This window comes from Stegodyphus dumicola, chromosome 3, assembly GCF_044657685.1.
Source record: "Stegodyphus dumicola isolate Sdum_Otavi_A_Nest chromosome 3, ASM4465768v1".
NCBI lineage: Eukaryota > Metazoa > Arthropoda > Arachnida > Araneae > Eresidae > Stegodyphus > Stegodyphus dumicola.
This window is the reverse complement of record NC_140770.1, coordinates 115,356,339-115,371,976: the sequence shown is the minus strand read 5'-3', so window position 1 is coordinate 115,371,976 and position 15,638 is coordinate 115,356,339. Positions and strand designations below refer to the sequence as shown.

The following is a 15,638-nucleotide window of genomic DNA, read 5'->3' as shown; positions in this document are numbered from 1 at the left end:
TTATTACGACGACAGTAATCATGCAATACAGCACATATCATCATACACTTAACAACGGCGATAACTATATGATGATGATGATCACGACGATGACGACAATGCTAATAATAGTAACTAAGATAACATATAAGATATGCCAAAGTTTTATTACATCTTCTTCGAAGATAATCCGATCACACAAATGTTATGCCTTTGTATTCTTCAGCATTCAAAAGTGTTCTTTCGACAACATTCATGCCACGTTTAAAGGAAATCTTACCTATGCCCTTGTTACAGGGCTCAGGTCAAAGATCTTTTTAATTCTAAAACATCTTATGCACTTTAGATAATACTAAATTTCAGTTAATTGGCCTCAAAACAGGCATTCAAGTGAAAACACGTTTTATCTAGGTTTTAAAATTTTATCTACATTTTTCAAATATCGTTTATGGTTATTCTCGTTTAGAATTCAAAATTATCGAATGCTTTGCTTCTGTTTATCAGAGATAAATGTAGTAGGTTATTGATTCAAGTAAAATGTGCCTTGAAGATATAAAAGGAATTACATGTAAGGTGTTACGAAATTTACAAGCCGAAGAATGGCAAAAGTTGGAACCCTATCCTTTTCCAGAATTCCAGTCACGTGTTCGATCTTGAATTACATATTCATGCCTGGCATTCCACGGGCTAACACCGTCACTCTAACCGGTTATTTATCTGGTCATGATTGTTTAGCGAAACTCTTTTCGCTAAACAGTTTGAAAAGTTTACGGTTAATTTTTACCCCCTTCGTATGAAACTCCGATAAACATCTCCATTTATAAATAAGCAATAATGCTGTCTTTAGAGACAATTGTAGCTGACTGTGGGATGTGCGAGGCAAGAGGATGTTTGCATATTTGTTATTGCTGTGTTGGGTTTTATGTATTTGTGTTTTTCTGTCTGCTTTTATAAATAACAACAACAATAACAATGGAGCAAGAAACCTAAACAATTTCATCTCCTATTTAAATCTATCTAATACATGGATTTAAGAAAAGGAAACATGTTTTTGTACGATTTCCATTTACCTTCATGTATGGTGAACATGCTTCCGAAGTCGATAACAGTCCCAGAAGCGGAAATGTTACAACTGGAAGAAGGGCGGTGACAGCTAAAGGAACAGGTTCCAGCATGAAGTAGAAAGCCATCCACAGGACCACATATCCACATCTTGCTTCCTGAGGAGGAAAAAGAAAACCAATGCAGTGTAGTGACAGAAAAGCAATAAACAGTTAGATAGTGCCTTCCGGAGAGAAAATTAACAAAAAAGTTGAAAACGCTTTAGGATAGACAGTCTAAATTAGCTTTCAGCTCACATTTTTGTTTTATTTTACGAATGTCACATAACGCGCTTCCTTCTGTCATCTTATAAACGTAATTGTTGGGAAAATTATCTTTCATATATGTCTAAAAAGAGTTGTTATGCACCTAAATAAAAAGCCTAAATTAAAAAAATAACTAATAAGTATAAAAATAAAATAAAAAATAATTAATAATAATAACAAATTTAGTAAATTTTAAAAATATTTAATAATAATAAAATTAAATTAAATTAAAAAATAACCCATCCAACATTCTTAATAATTTATTAAATTTCAACATAAAATAATTATATATGAGAGTTTAATTAACTAAAGAATAACAAAAGCGTCATGGTTTACTTATTGTATTAAATTATGAATGTATGACACTTGGAATTTTATTAACTAAATATACATGAGTTAAAATCTAAGTTATTTCCTTACATGTATATATAATGTTGTTGAAATTGTTATTGGCTTACAAAAGAAAAAAATAGTATATGCTAGGCTAATTTGAAGCAGTAGAAGTATTCGAAATAATTTTCAAATTAACTTTATGTACAAAACTGTATAAGTAATGCAGAAATTTCATTTCTGTTAGAGATTCGGGGTTTAAATTCTGCAAGCTTGTTCTTTTCCGATCGATATCTAGTTGAATAGCACACTACGGTCAGATATATACAAATATGCAGTGCCGATCCTAGACAGGTTGGTCGCCCATATGCAAATTAAAATTGGCCGTACTTTTTTACAGAAATATTGTTGCGTTGTTTTCTTCTTCACTTTTGTACGGGGTTCGTAGGATTTGGAGTGAATAACGACGACTTCATCAGTATCGAAACACACTTTATTTACCAATATTAATCAGATAGCTCCAAAATCAGTTTTACAACCATCGAACTGTTATAAACACGCTGACACGTTCAGCAACACAGCCTTCACACTGTCAGGGGATAACGGTGGAGACAGCTTCACTGCAAAGTACCAGAGTACAGCTCCCGACTCACAACGTTGGTCGTTCTCGGAACTCCACGTGTTCTCGAGATTCTCCACGCTACAACTCGCGATACACTAAAAGACTCTGTCGAAGCACTCGACGACCAACTCGGCGCTAGAGTTCGAGACACTCGCTTAATGACTGACTATACGCTCGCTAGATGAGGCACACACTGACTGACTGCGGACCAGCAGGGTTTATATAGCTTTCGGCTTATGTTCGAGAGCATTCTGGGCTAAACCGGTAAGAATTCGTTCCAGAAGTTTCTCCATCCGTCCATGGCATATCGCCAATTTTGTCGCCAAATGGGCGATTTCTCTCCAAATGTGGCAAACTTGCCTTATTTTGCCATTTTATAGCAACCCTAAAACTGCTTTGCGGGGAAGCCATCTTACCGCGCCTGTACATTTCGTAACAATATGCTTAATAATCATTTCATCGTCGTTAATTTTGGCCACCCATGTGCATTGCACCATTTTGTCCTCTGCTAGGATCTGCCTTGCATATATGTAACTGTTTATATATTACTCGCCTTTTGTTGCTCAAAAACTGATGCTCTTTTTAAATGCCTACTAAAATTTATTATGTAGGTGGCAAAATAATGGGAACACTTAAATATACGAAAATTTATGAATCTAACTGCATCCAGCTCTGATTGAAATTTTTAAATTACAGGTATACAAATTCTAAATAGGTAAGTTACAGCAATTTTATGCTTTTACTATAGCAGCAATGGATCCATTTTTTCAGAGATGCTGGAAAGAAAAAAAAGAGATGAGATCTCATTCTTTTTCTCTAGCGCAAACAACAATAGTTAGTGATATTTTATTCGTGCTAGAGAAGATGGTAACTTCATCTTCATGCTTCAGTCTACTATTCAGCAATATAACCTTGGCGAAATCTTCTTGGATGATGAAGTTTTCATAGGGATTAATATCTGAAATGTTGAATAGACATGATCGTTCAAAACTGTTTTGGAGTCAAAAATATTTACTCCTTATATGGTAATAATTGGATCTGTTTCAAAACGTGATATGACTGTTTTAGAATGTAAACAGACAGTATCGTAAGTGTTGGCTAAATTTGTTTCTTTAGAATATGAACTTTCTATTCTCTTTTGGTTTGCCTCAATAACCATAGTAAAAAACTACTGTGGAAAATGATATGGTCGTCTAATTTGATAAAAAAAACTGATGTCCTTTCTGCACTGACGACACACACGTTACAATCGTAAAAGAGATGTGCCTAAAAGAGAAGAATCGGATTATATTATTCTTCGCATCTAAAACTAGTATTTATTTCCATTGATCAACATTCAACGTTTTATGTTCCTGAGATCACTGTTTTGTCTATTTTGCATTATTTGTGACACAACAGATTTAGAGATCACAACTCTGCAGTAAATATTCTGCTTATACCTTTCCTATTCACCGAAACTGAGTTAGTACTCGTATATAAGTGGTTATTAAACTCAGCGATCATCTTTATCTTTTTGTTATAATAATTCTCTGCAAAGTCTTTCTGGTTCTGCCAGTAAATTTCGCTTTGCTCCTAACTTGTATCTCACTGGTGATGTTTTGCGAAGAATGTTCTGTACTGTCATGACTTTAGACGCAGTAGCTCTCGATATTCCCAGCAATTTGACAATTGGGCTTACATGATCAAGCCGGGCACGAACAATCTGACCTCTTTGGAATCAATCAAGTTACTTTATTTTCTTTCACTATGAACTAAGTTTTAGAAACCACATTTGAAATCTGCAGTTTTACACAAGTTTGAAAATATATATAAAATAATGATACACACACAAAAAAAAATGTTGGTTACTTTTACGGATTACTGTATAACCGCTAGAGATAATTTTAACTTTTTAAGTATAGTATTTCCATTATTCTGGGCAACTCTTGTACAGATAAAGCAATTCTTAGTTTTTCTTCTATTAAAATGGGAGAGTAGAGTATTATTCTTTATCGGATCGGGAAGATCGAGCCTAATTCTTAAGACTGCATTTTTTTCCAGTTTGATTAAAGACAGGAATTTTACTAGGGCCTTTGGATATTTTTAATTGTTTTTTACCCCCAAAAATATTAAATTAAAATTACATGCAATTATTTTTTGTTATCTTCCCCCAAAACTGTATTTTAGTTAGCGACATGCTGAAACACTTTTATCTTCAAATTGAAGCGCTCTCAATTGTACAGTATCCAGAAGTTTTTATCTTTGTAGGTAACAACAAATCTTTTTATCTTTGTAGGCTTTTATCTTTGCAGGTATAATAACATTGGCAATAGTCTGTTACTTTAAAATAGCCGTCGGTCTAATCGATATAGTGGTTAGCGTTGCTGACGGCCGTATGTTTGAACTCAGCTTTGAATCCTGAAGGAGGCTTGGAGGTTTGTAAAAGTAGTGTCTTTGGGGCATGAGACACGCTATCTAAAGATTAGTTTTTCTGGTGTATCCAGAAGTTTTTATCTCTGTAAGTAACAAAATCAAAACACAAAATGCACTCTTTCAGTCCCTCTATGAAGAATCTAAATGTCATCTCTCCTCACATAAGTCATGAGGGGAATGTACGTTTCCATACCTTTCACTTGTATAATAACCAGGTTGTAGTCTGTTATTTTTAAATTGCGACCGGCCTGATAGATATGGTGGTTAGCGTTGCTGATGGCCGCATTGTAGAACTCGAGTTCGAATCCTGAAGAAGGCTTAGAGATTTTAAAAGTATAGTGTCTTTGTGGTATGAGACACGCTATCTAAAGATTTGTTTTTCTGGTGTATCCAGAAGTTTTAATCTTTGTAGGTAATAAAATCAAAACACAAAATACACTCTTGCAGTCCCCCTATGAATAATCTAAATGTGGTCCATCCTCGCATAAATCGGAAGGGGAATGTAGTTTTTAGTACCTTTGCTTTAACTTGTAGAATAACCTCGGCTGTAACCTGTTACTCTAAAATAGGCATCGACCTGATCGATATAGTGGTTAGCTTTGCTGACGGTCGTATTGTTGAACACGGATATGAATCCTGAAGAAGGCTTGGAAGGTGTATAAAAGTATAGCGTCTTTGAGGCATGAGACACTTAAAATGCACGCTATCTAAAGAATTGGTTTTCTGGAGTAACCTGAGCAGTTGCTGGGATAGATTAGGTTACATTATTAGTATTAATTTCATCTTTCATTCATGTATCAATTGCATTGGCTATTTTTAGTTTCCAGAAGATAATGGATAATTTTTTCTGAACATGCCTCTGACACAGAAATTTCCTCTTCTGTATCATCAGCATCACGAGGAATTTTCATTTAATCGTTTAATCGTTTTAAATTAGCTTCCTTATCTTTATTTGGACTCAAAATTCTTTTAAAATATCTTCTTTATTTGTTACATATATTTCTCTAGAATCATCACTAATAAAATCTTCAACTTTTAACATAAAGCTAACTGCGCTACGTTCCTTTCTCCACTCAGCTAATACCGACATTTTACAAACAATTCAAATATGAAACAAAACATCAAAGCAAATTCTACTTTCATTTCAAGCAAAATCCCACAAATCTCCAACAAAAGCTTACAACTAAATAGTTAGATTTCCTCATAGCTTCCTTTTCACTAGTGGCTCCAAAAAAGTGTGAAAACTTTTCGAAAAAACTCCACATTTTAAAACATATAACGCTTTAATTCATTATATACATTACAATACATTGTGTCATCATTCCACACCTCGTTTTACAGTATTGAATCTACGAAACCCCACCAAAACTGAAACCTTTTACTCACCAGTTGAGGGCTGCTACATCGCCCTCTTTTGGAGATCTTAGCACTTTCTTTTGTTAAAAAATCTGATGTGTACACCACATGACTTCCTTGTATGGAATATTAAATTATACGCATTTTTTCTTGCATTTCATTTAAACTTATTAAATTAAACCTACTTCGCCGACAGCGCATAAACCACAATAGAAAAAATGCATTCTTTAAAATTCACTTTGTTTACCATAGCGACACTCTGGCGCTAGGTTCAATTAACAGTATTATATTTCGTTCATATTATAACTCAGAATGCACAAAATTTATATCATTTAAAGAATTATCTAATCGTTGCCACATGTTCGATTCAAATACTATAACAAAGCTAGAACGATGTATAAAAGAAATTAAGCAAACAAAACAAAAAAGAAACAGTTTCTCACAGACGATTGAGTATTTCTCATTCAATTAATTCAGTTTTCACTTCGCGACAAGGCAAAAATACATAAAAACTCAAAATATCTGTATTAAAAATTACGAAGTAAATCTTAAACGATTATTTCCTCGAAAAAATTCCAGAAAGGATTAAGCATGATTTAAACAATAAATGAAGGCGTTATCTTTGTTGTTGCGAAGCTAAGTTTCTCTAGATTGGCAACAAATCCTCTATCCTGCTGTTTCAAATGTAAACAAGAGCAATGGCCGCCATCAAAAACAGTATTAGGTTTAGCGGCACTTAAACAAGTTTAAAATTGTTGATAATTCTAAAAATATTGCATACCGATTTACTAAAGGCATAAAAACCTTAACCGGAAGATAAGAACAACATAATTCAATCATTTTTAAAGCAAAAAAATGTACAATTTACAAATATATAAGAGTAAAGAAACTGAGATCACTGAGCCGGGTAACAGAGTGGATATATATATAAATATATTTATATACGTTTGGTGCGGCCGATTGCAACCAAAATACGAGGTGCACATCTACATGTTATAGCAGTCCTATATACAAAATTTCAACGTTCTGAGGCTAGTCGTTTTTGAGTTATGCGAGATACGTACGTAGGCACGTACGTACGTACGTACATACGTTCGTACAGACGCCACGAAAAATTCTCTTCAGAATTCATTTTAAAGCAGTTTTATAATTTTTTGGAGGAAAAGAGTGTTTTATTCTGTCCTTAAATACAGATATCATGGAAATACATCGTGAAATTGCATTTGAAAGAGGTCAAAATGGGATATTTTCGCTGAAATATGCTGCCTAAAACTTTTCGCGATTACAATACTTCCTTTTTACTTCGTACAAGGAAGTAATAAGTGGGGAAGTCTGTACGTTGTGTTTTAATGGAATAATATCATAGTATTTTTTCTTACATTTGGATTTACCAATTTGTGCACCGTTTTTTTTTAAGTAAAATATTTTATATTCTACATTTTTAATTTTGGAAAAATAGTTCTTAAATTTAAAACATATGGTAACTGCTTAATTTAAAATTCTATTAGCTATATTGAAATCTGCATACTGCGATCAGATTGGTATATATTTTTTTTATTCTGTGATTTTTATACTTTTTAATTTTAAAATCTTTCTTTTAACGTTTTGGAACTTTAACATAAAACTCTCCAAAGTGTTAGAAAGATTCTCAGATTTATTCTTCCATTCCCCACTTTTCACCACGTAACAGTATAGCAGTATAAAATCCCCCCAACTTTTTTTTTCAATGTGCATCTTCATAATACATTAAACTCAAAATTTTTCTGTTACGTTCGTATGCTATAAAGTCCATATACACTGGTGTGCAAAAATTAAGGACGAAGTCGAAAAATTAGCATATCAGCTGAACGAAGAGGCAGAGCGGACAGAAAGACCAATCAGGAAATTAAGTAAGGTGATGTACAGTAGCACATGCGCAGATATGCAGGTAGACGTAATGGGGGTGTGTCTGAGTAGTATAAAGCATGTTGCCGGTGTAAGATCAGTATTTCTGGCAAAGAGATTGCACGCCGTATAGCAGTTAAAATCACACCGAGTTGCTGCCTCAGCGAGAAATGGCGAATAATCAATCTGTTAGACGACATCTGGATGCTTTTACCCGAGGTCGAATCATTGGGAAGTTGGAGGAAGGCCGCAGTGTGACAAGTGTGGCTGCAGAGTTCGGAATTGCTCACAGCATCGTTTCACGACTTTGGAGACAATTTCAAACTACAGGAACAGCTATCCGGGGGTTTAGTAGTGGTCGTCCACGAGGAACCAAACCCGCAGATGACCGGTATATTGCCTTACAGGCCAGAAGAAACAGATGGCAGACAGAGGGAGAAATCGCTAGACACACGACACAGGCGACTGGACAACCGATATCGCGTTTTACCGTGGCCAAAAGACTGCACGGTGGTGGACTGTTTGCACGACGCTCTGCACGGTACGCCTGCCCATTGGAGAAGGCGTTCTCTGTGGTGCCGGGAACACCTGAATTGGAGAGACAATGAATGGGGACGAGTACTCTTTACAGATGAGAGCAGATTCAGTCTGAGTAGCAATTCTCATCGCATACTCATCTGGAGAGAGCGGGGAAGCCGCAATCATCCCTCGAACATCATTGAAAGGGACAGGTGTGGAGGTGGCGGTGTTCTCGTTTGGGGAGGCATCATGCTTGGTAGTCGTACAGACCTTCACATCTTCGACGCAGGTTCAGTCAACGGGACCCGTTATTGTAACGAGATTCTTCTTCCATATGTGCGTCTTTTTAGAGGCGCTAAGGGTCCTCAGTACCTTTTCATGGACGACAATGCACCATGTCATCGCACAGTAGCTGCCGAACAGCTCTTAGAGAGTGAGGATATTGAACGTATGGATTGGCCGGCACGATCTCCGGATCTCAATCCCATCGAGCATGTATGGGATTTTCTAGGCAGACGCTTGGCAGCTTGTACCTTACCACCAGTAACGATTCCGGAGCTTCGATTGGCGCTACAAGACGAATGGGCAGCAATGCCTCAACAACTCATTGACACCCTCATTCTCAGTATGGGCAGACGCTGTGAAACCTGCCTAGCAGTCAGGGGAGATCATATCCCCTATTAAAGACCGGGTGTTTCTTGCTGGACACCCATCACAGGGATGTTTCGGCCTTCAGTCGCATTGCGCTCCATGCTACTTTTTCAATAAAGCTTATTTTTATCCCTCTGATTTCTCTTTTAGTAAGTGTTGCTTACATTACTCATGTCCTTACGTATTGGGGATCTTACGGTATTAAATGTGTTGATTTGGAAAGCTTTTGTACAAAGTTATATTGAAAAAACCGTCTCGTCTTTAATTTTTGCACACCAGTGTATGTATAAACATGAACAAGCAGAATAAATATATTCTGTTTGAAGAATTAAGTTCTATTTGAAGCAATAAGCAAAGGGGGATTAATAGTTTTTATTTGTTTTCCTCATATGTATTTTTTAAAACTTTAAATACCCTTGTAGAGACATTAGGTTATTTCGAAGCAGGAGAGATGGGAAAATGAGCAACGTCTTCGCAGTGAATCGTACCATGGACCTCTGGAATACACGCCCAGCGTGCTGACCGCTACACTATGAAGGCATGCTAAAAGGACGGGAGAAATACCTTATATACTCTCCCTTTTTAAAGACGACTGGGGTTTTTAGGGGACCCAATCGTCAAATCCTGGGTGTGGAGAATCATCATCCACCATCCTTTTAGTTCGAGCGCCAGTGTAAAGACATTAGGTTTTTTTTTTTAAGCAGGAGTGAGGAAAAATGAGCAACGCCCTCGCCGGGCATCGAACCACGGACCTCTAGAATACGCACCGAGCGTGCTGACAACTACACTAGGAAGGCATGTTAAGAAGACGGGAAAAATAACTTATACCCTTTTAAGGAAAACTTTCCCAGCTTTATATTTTATCTAATAGTTAAACATTTCACTACCCGTTAACATTAGGCAATATTAACAACATAAACAACTATTCTTAGGATGGGATAATCCTTTTAATATTTTTTAAAAAATTTATTATAATAATTTCCTTAAAATTCAATTCTCTGCAACTCAACCGCAGGAATCAATAAATTATTTTTCTAATTTTTAACATTATCTGTGTATACATTGATATGTAAATCTTTACCGTATTTAATAAATTTATTAAGTAAATATTTCTATTGATTTTAATGAGCTTATTTAATCCCTAAGTTTAATTTTTTTTATCCGTTTGGAGTCACCAGATTTGAATCACGCTCAGCTGTTATTACCATGAATTACGTATTTACACTCTGAATCCACAAACCTGTACTCATACAAATCCTCTACTGAGAAGTCGAAATAATATCTCTTAGGGAGAAATTCCCTTAAGAGAGAAATTAAGCGTTGGATTATAATTTGAAATGCCTTGATTAAAATTAAGAAAAATAATAATAATGTTATCTAATTTCAAGTTAAAAGTTAACTTTTTTGGCACTTTCATTCGTTAGCATTCATTAAATAAAACTATAGCTTCGATATATTTGAGAATTAAGCTCCAGAATGGTTGATTTACTGACTAAGAAAAAAATAAGATGTAAACAAACTCCAGGTTTTCTCCGCAAGAAAAATGAGCGAAAGTCTAATCTAGCAAACAGTAAAGGATTAAAACGGTGGGCAATGTTCGATTTATCAAAGCGTGACGCATGTAAGCTTAATTCCGTTTTAGATGTTTGTCCTTCACATCATTTTCAACCTTTTAAATCAATCTGCAATGTTTGTTTGGAAGGCATTGCAGTACTTTGAACCCATTAAATTGCGTTTTATTTTGTTTCACTTTGAGCGAGAAGATTAAATAAATATATAATCCATTTTAATATATTATTGAGAGGGTAAAATGCAATATTCCGCCAAAAAATGTAATATTAATAATCCTTATTTTTCTCGAAACATAGAAAGCAATGAAGAGATTATTTGCAAATTTACGCAGAACTCTTGCAGATTAAAGAGCAGTTAGTTAATACTTTATAGTATATATATATGTATATCTCAACTGTTTATTTATCAAAAGTCAAACTTGGATTTGTATTTCAATTAGAAATCAAAACCGTAACTTCTGAAGCGTAAAGGAAAGAACTGCTATTTCTTGACGTATTTTCATTACTACACCTGCGTCAAGATTTCTTAAACCATTTGGAATCATATATGATCCCTGCTAATATTTTTACTCACTTGACAGTTTATTAAACTACAGATTAGAAGTGTGAAAATGCTAACGCGCTTATAGGATAAAACGTAGTGTCCTTAAATATTACCATACCTTTCTGTTAAAAAATTCGCAGAAAATTTAGGTCACATTTACAAAACTCGCGGTGTCCGCCGAGAAACAGAAACCTCGTATAGTGTGTGTGATTATGGCAAAGCCTCGAGGGCTATCTGCCTAAGGGGAGGATGCCTTCGTGGAGGACTTTCTAAGTGAAACTGGCTCGTATACACGTTACACATGGGGAAAACCACGAAAACGCCCATGCAGCCAGCCCGTTCGCGGGATTCGAACCTCGGACCGAACTACCAGTGTTCAGCGACTTTACCGCTCAGCCGCTGGTGGGCGAAACCTCGTATAGAAAACATATTAAGGCGAAAATGCCGTTGTATAAAACATCGTGACAGGATAGAAAACAGTGATAAAACATCATAGTACAAAACGTCGTTGAAAAATAAAGCGATTAAAAACAGCGCAATTGTAAAAACATCGTCGTTGAAATTATCGTCGTAAAAAATAAAACATCTGCAAATCATTGCATGATTATAACATCACAGACAAGCGTTTTTCGGGCTTTAAAATTTGTAAATGCAGAATGATTTGGAAACGCAAGAAGGGATGGAGAATATTTTTATTTTTGTATTTCATATTTTTGAAATAATTGAAACATAGCTGCATGTTGTTCATGAAAAAAATTGATGATACTTTAAGAAGATGAATGAAGTGTAACAAAACAAGGCTTAATTTCACAGAAAGAATATCGGATTAACCAAGGTGAAAGAAAATAATTTTACAATTTGATAACAAATTAAACAATTTTAATAGATCATGCAGTTACTTATCTTCCTTTTTCCAAGTTTTTAAGACTATATTTTTTCATTAAAAAATCACAGTATGACTTTATATAAAAAGATTAATAAATTATTGACATTTAAGTAATGCAAGTTTAACAATATATTAACTACTCATGTTTTATACAATTTTCTACTCATTTTTTTTAATTTTCTACTCATGTTAGTTTTTGAATGCTTAAATTTCTTTCTTACTTTTTCAAAAAAAAATTATTATATAATTCGAAAATATGAAATATAAAAATAAAATTTTCATTATTTCTTCTTGCCCTCTCAGATCATTAATCAAATATGCATTTTCAAATTTTAAAACATGAAAAATGCATATCTGGGATGTTATCGTCATGCGATGATTTGTAAGTGCTTTACTTTTTACCACTATATTTTCAACAACGATGTTTTAAAACTGCAATATTTTGAACTGCTTTATTATCACTTTGGTTTAGATTTGCGATATTTTTTCTTTGCTTTCTTTTCTCCCATTATTTTTGTACGACAATATCTTCGCCTTGGTCTGTTTTTTTTCCGCGACGTTTCCGCGTGGGATGATTTTTCCGCGATGTTTTTAAACAAGCTTGCAATAATAGAAATGAATGAGTTTGAACAGAAAAGCATGGGTTTCTTTGACCAAAGTCAAATCTCTGTTATGCCGTAACTATTATATTTATCAAATGTTTCACCCTCTGACTTCGCTACATTCTTCTGCCAATTCAGACACTTCAGCTTGCCCAAACTGACGCTGAAGTTAGTTCTGTGGCAACAGAAGCTTTCTACCATTGCTGTTAGGAACGTAAAAACACTGAAGTAAGTTAGGGTGTTCCGAAGGATATTATTTTGAATGTAACTATGTAACAGTTGTTTACCTTTAAGAATAAGACTGCTTTACCAATATTTTACACAAAATACTTTTGAAGGCAAGAGTTTAAAAAACATAAATCTAGCAAAAATTATCACGTACTGAATTTATCTTTGGTATATATATATATATATGTATGTATGTATGTATGTATGTGTGTGTGTGTGTGTGTGTAATAATAAAATTTCCATAGTCAAAATTACACTACTTTTTCTAACTGTATGTTCTTTTCATTTTTAATGGCGACGGTCTCTTATTTGAAAGTACGTGAAATTAAATCCACAGCCCCGTAGTCAAGTTGTTTTTCCCGCCTTTTCTACACGTACAGTTATAGAGTGTTCTGGAAATATTTAAAGCGAACTGGATTGGCTGACGAGGCTGACGTCATTTCTTTGAAGCTCCCCTTTCCAGAGGCTATAAAAGTACTCGCAAAAGAATATCGGGCGCTTTTTCTTTAATGCAACGATGCAGTAAACTTCATACAAAAATTTATTAGTAATTCTTTTTATTTACTCCGGATATCTGATTTTGTAACTGCTATTTCTCCTAAATAATAATAAATGGATCCTGTTTTTTAAACTTATCGTCTGATAATTTAAGCTACGACTACATATATATTTCTTCAACGATCTATTTATTCTAGACAAAAGCTGATACATCACATAAATATATATAGGAAAGTTGTCAGATATATATACACCATGTCCACAAAAATCTTTACCCGGCTTTTATTTTCGCAACTGTTAGTTGTAGATATATGCTTCCTTTCATAAAAAACTTTTAAATGACACAAAGTTCCTTGTTTTGGCATTTTTAAATATAAAGAAATCAATTTTTTAAATATTACGAAAGTTAGATTTTTATACCTACACTTATATTTAGAAACTATAGTGTATGGTGTATAAGTATAGTGCAGTGATTGCAAACGTTTCAGCTCTGCGAGTCAAAATTCGAAGATATCCTAGCTTAACTCTGGTACCGTGTCCCATATAGAATGGTACCGTGCCCTTTTGGCATTCGTGTCATCCGTCTACCAGGAATGCACTCGAAAGCACCTGAGATAAGTGCAGCATATGTTGAGAATGAAGAGACCGCTGCAAGAGACAAATAGTTTAGTATTTTGTAATATTTTTGTCTAGTCGAAGGCTTTGGAAATGTGTGCCACTCAAAATAGGTTCACGCGTGTCGTAGGTTTACCCTCGCTGAGATAGTGATTAGCGATGTTGCCATCCGTATTGATACGTCCAGATTCGAATCTCAGAGAAGGTTTGGATATTTGCAAGTGTATAGTGTCTTTGAAACATGGGGGGGGGGTCAAAATACATATTGATTCGAAAGTCATCTAGTGTGGCTTAGTGTTAGGGAAAGAGGTCGGAAGGCCTTTAGATCCATCCGCCAGAAATTCTCTTTCAAAATTGGAATAGAGGCAAAGTCATTCTCTCACATATAATCTATTCAGATCGCATGGCAACGACAGAGGCAAACTTGCGCTCCTTACCTCTATAAATTTGTGAACTCGTGCTGATGTTACTGTCAGTTGAGTGACTTAAGTCAGAACAACAGCACATCCTTTGCCTCTTCTCTAATTAACAGCTCCTTTATATTATTTCGGATTCTTCATTTCCCTGTCAAGGAACGAAAAATATTCTCTTCCTGTGAAAAGACGATATGTAACGGAAAACTCAGTTTTGTGTAAAAACTGAAATCCCAGTAGTTGGAAGCCATTTTCTTATCGGAAGCAGCATTGTATATAGTATATAATAACAAAAAAATACTTTTGAAAACAAAATATAAACATGCCTAGTATTTTCGCGCATTAAGCTGCAGAAAAGTTATCATTAAAGACATAAAGTAAAAAATTAAGAACTAATATATCACAAAGGCAAAAAATTGAAATTCATAATTAATAAATTTCAAATAATCTTATAAATGCAACAAAGAATTTAAAAAATGTTAAAACCAAAATTTTTCAAGCAAGCAAAACCCATTTAAAAATATTAATGAAATTTAAAGAAAAATGAACAAAAATAGAAGAGGAATTCGAAGAACTTCAATGCTTCGTCAGGGGGGGGGAGAAACATTGAAATCAATTGAAATCTCTCTCCTACAAATTGCAATTTTTGGTCTTTGTGAAATATTAGTTCTAAATTTCTTACTTTATGTCTTTAAATATATACATATATATATATATATATATATATATATATATATATATATACATATATATTAGTATTTATATTTGTCCTAAAACATAATCCCTTGCCTATACGGCAAAGAGTTATGATGTTTGTCTTTAATAATAGAATAATCACAACGTCGGTGTGATGTTTTGCACCAAGTCCTGATTTGATCAGGTGTTGAATAATATTTAATAACGAGCTGAATAATATTTTTCACAACGTCTTCACAATAACAGATTGGTTTCCCGAAATTCCTTTAAAGGAAATTCAAGATCATTTGACTCACGATTTTATATTTCAAGACATGAGCTGTTACGAAGAAAATGAATTAAAAAAGGGGAGAATTTCAGCAGCTCAGATCTTGTATTAGATTATTACCCTCTGCTCATTTTTCTTCACTATTAGAGCAGCAGTAATTTAGGCTGTTGTGAGCCATTTTAAAGCTCATTATTCAA

At 34.4% G+C, this 15,638-nt stretch overlaps 1 protein-coding gene across 2 annotated transcripts in view; it reads right to left on the bottom strand.

Moving 5' to 3' along the window:
* The window catches only part of LOC118198767 (Na(+)/citrate cotransporter-like), a 91,005-nt gene that overhangs the window by 37,562 nt on the left and 37,805 nt on the right, over positions 1 to 15,638 (bottom strand). For both annotated transcript variants that reach the window (XM_035370526.2, XM_035370525.2), the window contains exon 2: positions 1,050 to 1,199. In XM_035370526.2, coding sequence (XP_035226417.1) covers positions 1,050 to 1,199 — 150 coding nt within the window. The remainder of the gene's footprint in view (positions 1 to 1,049; positions 1,200 to 15,638) is intronic.